At 51.4% G+C, this 7,103-nt stretch overlaps 1 protein-coding gene across 3 annotated transcripts in view; it reads left to right on the forward strand.

Moving 5' to 3' along the window:
• Positions 1-3,130, forward strand: part of XRRA1 (X-ray radiation resistance associated 1) — a 63,245-nt gene extending 60,115 nt beyond the window's left edge. For all 3 annotated transcript variants that reach the window (XM_077776508.1, XM_077776517.1, XM_077776524.1), the window contains 4 exons: positions 825-1,023; positions 1,788-1,903; positions 2,118-2,223; positions 2,646-3,130. In XM_077776508.1, the coding sequence (XP_077632634.1) occupies positions 825-1,023; positions 1,788-1,903; positions 2,118-2,223; positions 2,646-2,899 (675 nt within the window). In that variant the 3' untranslated portion in view covers positions 2,900-3,130. The remainder of the gene's footprint in view (positions 1-824; positions 1,024-1,787; positions 1,904-2,117; positions 2,224-2,645) is intronic.
• Positions 3,131-7,103: the final 3,973 nt, after the last annotated feature.

Consider the following 7,103-nt stretch of genomic DNA (forward strand, 5'->3'; position numbering starts at 1 on the left):
CTAATATGTTTTTGATAAAACCATTAGGGTAGGCTTAAAACAGGAGATCAGACAATGTTCCCTCACCCCCTTCACACTCCTTGGTGGCTTGCCATAGTAAGGATAAAGAAAATACAAACAAAAGCAAGGGGCACCTGGTGGACCCAGTCAGTTAAGCGTCCGACTTCGGCTCAGGCTATGATCTCCTGGTTCATGGTTTCTAGCCCTGCATCGGCTCTCTGCTGTCAGCATGGAACCCACTTTGGATTCTCTGCCCCCTCTCTCGTTCTCTCAAAATAAATAAACGTTTTTTAAAAATACAAAAAACAAACCCCCTCAGGTTGGCTTTTAAAAGTCCTTCCTGATATGAGGCCTGCTTACTGCTCCAGTTGCCCATCTCGTCACAGTAACCCCAACAATACCAATTTGGAACTCCCCCAAATACACCCTGCAGGGTCTTATCTGTGGGGTTCGGCCCCCACTATTCCTTGCCTACAACAGTCCTCTCTATCACCTGTAGCCCTTCCCATCCCCCCTGCCTGGGGATGGCTCTCCTGCTAATTCAAGACTTAGCGCAGGTTAAGGGATCTCTTCCGCCAGGGAGCTTCCCAGCCAATCCCCAGATGGGGTTAGGGCTTCCTGTGGGCTCACCCAGAACCTTTGTGCTCCCTTCTTCTACTACACTTACCAAGGTGCATGATCATTGCCTGCTTCGGTATCTGCCTCCTCTCACCCCAGTCTTGGTTCGTGCCCTTGACAGGGCCCAGCATGGGGATCCGCACAGAGCTGATGCTTGCATGTGTTAATGGAATGAATGAATGAGTATGTTTTTCTTTTGGGCACAGGTAAGTGGGTTGCCTTCCTCCATCCGCCAGAAGGATGATTCAGCCGTGAAGGAGGAAAAGCAAAGGCCACCCCACACAACCCCTAGAGAGGTAAAGAGGGCTTGGAGGAAGCTCCCAACTGCCTCCCTCCCGAGCAAGTACCGTGGCTACGAGGAGCTGCTGACAGCCAAGCCTGATCCAGCCTTTATTGAGCCAAAGGGTATGTGAGGAGAATGGCTCCAGGGAAAGGGCCCCTTTTCTCAGCCTGGAGCAAGTCAGGGCAAAGCTAATGCCTCATTTCCAGATCCAGATGCTGTCCTCTGTCTCAGTGACTGTCAAAGGGCCTCTGAGGGTATCCTGTTTGGAGCCTTACATATCAAGACCCCTGGCCTGGGCCTTCATTGGATTTTGAGGAGCCACAGCTGTTCTGAGATTCTAGCCCGTCTAGGCCCAGCTGCTCTGGTTGGAGAAGTGTCTCCAGGAAGGGTTTGATGAACAGACACGCAGACTAGCCAGATTCCTGAGTTCCTTTCCAGCCCAGCTGAGTCCCACACTGAACATCCAAAATCCTCTCTATGTGACTTGAGGCAAAGGGGGTAGTGCTCCCTCGGAGCCCCTTATTTCAGAATGATGTGTTAGCAGTATTTGTGCTCTCAGAGGAACTAGCACTTGGCTGTGCTCTCTTGGGTGCCAGTCCCTGTGGCATAACCTGCTGTGTTTATTGAGGTTACTTTGGGGTCATTCCTTCTCTCCATTCCAGCGCTACTTTTCCAATAGGATCTGGGCACACAGAGGACAGTTATTCAGTGAATTGATAATGGAGGTCTGGATACTGCAGCAGATCAGGGGAAATGGAGCAGTGTGTTCTTGGGGCCTCTCCAATCCTTCCACCCAGGGCTGCTGTGAGACTGGAGTATGAAGAAGTTGGAGGAGGCATAGGTGGAGGTGCAGGGCCGTGACCCAGCCGCGCCTTTTTTGCCTTAGGAATCCAGAAGAACACGCAGGCCCTGCAGTACATGCTGAAGCACCCGCTGCTGTGCCGTTCCTCCAAGCCCAGGCTCGACACTCTTCAGAAACACTACATTCCCAAGGAGAAACGGGTAAATGCGTAAACACCACCTTGCTGGTGTGCCAGTGGCTCCTTGGGACCCCCCATGTGGAGACGTGGCTGTCACTTCAGGACCTTCTGAGGGCTGTGCTTTCCCACTGCCCCCAAGTACCCTCCCGTTTGTTGCTACATCTGTATGAGGGGGGTGAGGTCAGGAGGGGCAGAGCACCTGACTGGGGTGACAGGTTCCTCTTACCTTGTGTTAGGCCCAGAGGATTCCCATTCCACCCCCACGGAAGACTCGAGCCCAGCTGCTGGATGACCTCCTCATTCGCATGCGGGATCCCCGGAATATTACAGAGGCTCCACTAGGTACAGCCGTGCTTACCCAGTCCCCATCCTCAGTGGCCAGAGGTTTACTCATCTGCTGGTAGGAGGCAGCTGGCATGGACATGTCAGAGCAGGAAGGGCTCTTAGCATCTGCCGTGGCCCTTCCCCATGTGCAGATGGAGAAACTGGGGCCTGGAGTGAGGCAGGGAGTTGACCTGGAGTCACACAGCACGTTACAGACCAGAACTAAGGCTTGAGGTATAATCCGGAGGGGACATCACTGGCTGCCTAATGCCCCAAGCTGGGGAGGCCATTTTCAGTCCCCATAGCATCCTCCTTTCACACTGTCCCATTCTCTGGGACGGGGTCGGCAGGGGGGAGGGGCTCTGGACGCAGTCTCCACTGCTTTGGGCTAGGTGGGATCCAGAGCAACTTTGGTGTCCCTCGGGCTTCTCTCTCTGCAGGAGCTGTCCTGCACCAGCGGACTAAGCAGAGGCTGATGAACCAGAAGCAGTACCTGGAGGCCAAGCGCCTGCTGAAGGAGTTTCAGGCACGCTACAGGCAGCTGGTGCACTGCTCACTGAGGAAGGTGTTCAGGGCCACAGCGCCGCCCCCGGGCCGCCCAGCACTCAGCGAGGGCCAGCCTAGATTTGGCCACTTCCTCAAGTTCATGGATGAGTTCTGCCAGGGTCCCACGGCCAGTGACTCAAAAGGCTAAGGGCTGCGCACAGGGCCACGTGCACTGCCCAGCCTGTGCCCCCCACCCTCCCTGAGGGGCTCCGTGCCCTGGACCGTGCCTTGGGGCTGGGTGCGCCAGGTGCAGGCCTCAGACCTTGGCTTGGCCTTGCTCACTGGCCACAGAGAGTGGGGAACTGGTCAGGACCTCCCCTCCCTGGGCCGGAAAGGACCCGGCACCTGGCCCAGCAGCAATAAAGAGTGGGTGCAAAGAGCAAGGTAGTCCGCGTGCTTTTTTGTAGATCACCAGGCTGCCGTGCTAGAGGAGCACCCGGCTGACACACACATCCTTTAGGAAACCTGCCTGAGTCACACACGTCCAACAGAGCTGCGGTCGGCACTGGGCTGAAAAACAAGGGGGTTGATGGAACCGAGCAGCAGCATGGACTCTCAGGCTCAGAGAAGTTAACTAACCCATCCATAGCCAAGAAAGTGTATGTGGTTGCTGGGGTAGGGGGCAAAACAGGCCTCCAGGCCCCAGAAGAGGTACTTTTTTTTTTCTTTTCTGGGGCAGCTTTTTCAATTTTGAGGGCAAATGGAGAGGAGGGGGAAGAGGGTTGGGAATTTCCTTATCAGATGGCCATGGCCACAAAGTTGGGACAGGCTGAGGGCAGGACTTACTTACATGGAGTTTCCCAAGGTCCTCTCATCCAGGACACAAGCTGAAGTCCCATATGCAAACAAACACTGTGGCTCTAAAACAGATCCTGCGGCTGGGCAAAGTCAGCCTGGGCTCCAGTAAGTAAACTGGTTCTGGCCACAGCAGCCTGTGGGGCCCAGGAGTCACCATTTGCTCCACAGGTGAATCTAGTGAAGGCCACTGGTGCTGAACTCCAGAGATGTGCATTTGGGAATGGAGACTGAGTGTGACCTAGTCTTCTGGGCAACTTTTGCTGCTAAGGCTACTCTCCTGAGGGAACCTACAATTCACACCTGGGGAGCAGGCGTCCAGGAACTGGCACGAGGATTAAGGCTCCTCAGCAAGGCACAAACTCCTACTTCAGTTGCAGGTAAGGTAATTATTGAGATCTAATCTTGTCTTGCAGCCACAGGTCTGACAGAAGCAGGGTGGAGTGTCTGCTATATTGTGACGGTGAGACTCTCTTAGGACACAGAAATAGCTTTACTATCATACTCGGCCACACAGTCTCACACACGTGGCCAGTTACATACTTACACCTAGCTGTGGTCATACCAGATGCACACGTCCACATTCATAGAAGTCACACGGTCACGTATAGTCACGTACACATATCTAGTTACAGAGGCCGTTACATCACACTTGACACAGGCACCTGGACAGATACACGTAATACAGGGTCACCCACGGTGGCACTCGCATGCAAGGTGTGTTGCTGACTCGCCACCTTGGGTCTCCCAGGGCCCAAACCCCCCTTCCCCTAGTGTTAGTAAGGAGATTCCATCCAAACATTTATAGTGCAAGCCTTGCTAGGTTCCAGTTCTGGAGAAATGGATTGCACCTTTCAGCCAGAAACAGTAACAAACCAGAGGCCCTCAGGCCTGAAAGGCTCCTAGGAACATAGTTTCCCAGCCTCAAGACAGGAAGCCTCTTGTGGACCCCTAACAGATCATTCAGCTCCTGCCTGCATCCCTAGTGATGGGGAATTAACTCCCTCCAAAGGCTATCCCTTCCTTTGTTGGGAAAGCTATCAGACAGTTCTAACCACTGGGCTAAGCTGTGTGCCTAAGTCCCCCGGGACACTCAGCTCTGATTTTTGGCCAGGCGTGTATCTTCTCTCTCTGCCTAGCCAGGCCAGAGCTCTTCACCAATGTGAGAACATCCTGAAGAGGCTTCACCTATCCAGGTCAAATGCTCTTGTACTTTCTCCACGTAGGACACCATCTGAATAAATTAGTTGCCTCTCCTAGTACCTCTTCTAGGTATGAGAGGCAGCATATTATATCATCTACTCACTCAGCCTCCCAAGCAGGTGAATTGCTGCATCTCTGGAAGCCAAACATCTACCAGTTGTGTCCAAGTGAGCAAACTTCAGTTGCTTGGTTTCCTGAGTTTTGTCCTCTTTTGAAGCAATGTGAACTAGTTCTCTCAATGAGTAAAGCCTCTGACTAGAATTGTCAAATGAACAGGAATTCGTAACTAATCAAGGAAGCCTTTTGGGTAGCCTCCACCCTCCCTGTTGCCAGCACCCTCTCCCCAGCACATCTGATCTGCCACTAGATGGTTCAACCCCCTGGGCTCCTTCTACCCAGAGTACCCTTCTTTTGCCATAAGCAGATGGGAAGCTGGCTGCCACACTCTTCTGAGCCTTCTCCAAACTTCTAACCAGAAGAAATAATTTCTCACACCACTGGTTCTCAAAAACTAGGTAGGCCCATCCTGTTTTCCTCGTCACTTATCCAAGATGCCACTAACTACCTGGAGCTGGATGTGTCCACAGGAAAGAGAACTGATTTAGATACAGACTGTGTCTCACAACGCTTGCTACTGTAAGATACCTCCCACCCCTATGGTGGGTGCAGAGGGAAGACTGATCTCTCTAGCCCTGGCAGGCCCAGTCCAGAAGATCCAACCCAGAAAGCAGCTGGAACCCTCTGGTTAGCCAAGACCAGTGGTGGAGGATGGCACTACCCTGAGTTGACTGAGCCAGGGCAACAGGAAAAGCATTTAGTCAGTGGCCTTGGAATCAGATGACCCAGCTTCTAGGCTATGTTAGGGCCAAAGTTTCCCATCTATAAATCAGGTTACCCCCTTCACCACATCGGGCTATCAGGGAATCCGTGAATGTGGTATGTAGTACGTTTCCTGTTACTTTCAGGACCAAGGGACAATCAGATTCTGTTCTTCCACCTCCAAGCAGCTGCCTTGTTTCTTGTAAATCATTTTAAAGACTCTCTTCTGGAAGAGTCTGGGCCAGTTTTCAAAGGTCCCTTAAGTGCTGGCTTACCATGTATGGCATGTCTTACATTAGTCCTTCAAGTTGGCTTTACAAGTTTAGATGGAACAGGGATACATTTGTTCTGTGTTTGATGAGAAACTGGCACCAGGGGGATTTTTATGAATTCCTGTTTCCAAAACTGACTTTAAAATGAGATGTTTGGGGATACTGCCCCAGTATGCAAGGACAGTGTTGTCCTGTGCATCTGTTCTTTAGTGAGACTCTTGTGCCTTCATTAGGAGTAAGAATGCTTGAATAGGACAGTTACAGTTGTAAATTGGAAATAATTCTGAACTCAGATGCAGCACACCATGGAAACCCCATCTCACCTAATTCCTCCCATCATTCTGAAAGCCAAAGCGAGACATTCCAGTGTGGGGCGTCTTCTAGAGCACCAAAAGTCAAACACACATAGTCTACTAACCCAGATTTGTCTGAGAATATGCTTTAGAGGTCAGAACTTTAGAAGTAGAATATTCACTTTCATGAGTTTGCTTTACTGTACTCTCAACTTGGGCCTCTCCTCAAGCAGGCAAACATAAAGAATGCACCCTGGCACTGTCTAAATAAGCAACACATCACCCCATTTGTTTCTGTGCCTTTTCTTTGTGGGCAGAAGCATCCCTGACAGGGCATGCCTTGTTCTGAGTCTTTGTCAAAATGGTCTTTATGGTGAGTTGGAGAGGAGGCAGCCCTCTCCACTGTCCTTGGGGACAGTGGCGGTCCCCAAGGATCCAGGCTCCTTCTCCAATCCCAATGTAGACAGCCGGTGGAAAACCAATATGCATCCCATTTTCTGTTTCTAGGTGGGAAGGGGAAAGGCTCTAAGGACAACAGTGTTTGTACAAATTGAGAGTAAACAGCACGTCAGGAGAAACAACAACAAAAACATTAGATGGCATTTAAGATAATCTTTTTTTCCCCCCTCACATAGTTATCCATTCTCTCCTTAGAAATTGAAGTGTTCTGCTGCAGGCTAAGGGCCAGACCCACTGACTGACAGCCCCTGCTGCGGGGGCAGGACCAACAAGGGAAAGTGCTGCTGCCCTCCAGAGCCAGGGCCCAAAAGCTTCTGTTGCGCTCTGATAACTTGATCTTTGAGGAGTGCATTGCCTGTTTTTACCGCTTATTAAACGAAGGGAAGGAAGATGAATACACCTGGCCTTAGCTCAGTGTTGTCCAACCAGTTGCTTTAAGACACCAGAAAAGGTAGAGAGGGAGCCTGCCACACTTATTAACAAGGCATTAAGAAAGCATTTACTCACAAAG

The sequence above is a fragment of the Crocuta crocuta genome, unplaced genomic scaffold (genome assembly GCF_008692635.1).
Source record: "Crocuta crocuta isolate KB4526 unplaced genomic scaffold, BGI_CrCroc_1.0 scaffold271, whole genome shotgun sequence".
Lineage (NCBI taxonomy): Eukaryota > Metazoa > Chordata > Mammalia > Carnivora > Hyaenidae > Crocuta > Crocuta crocuta.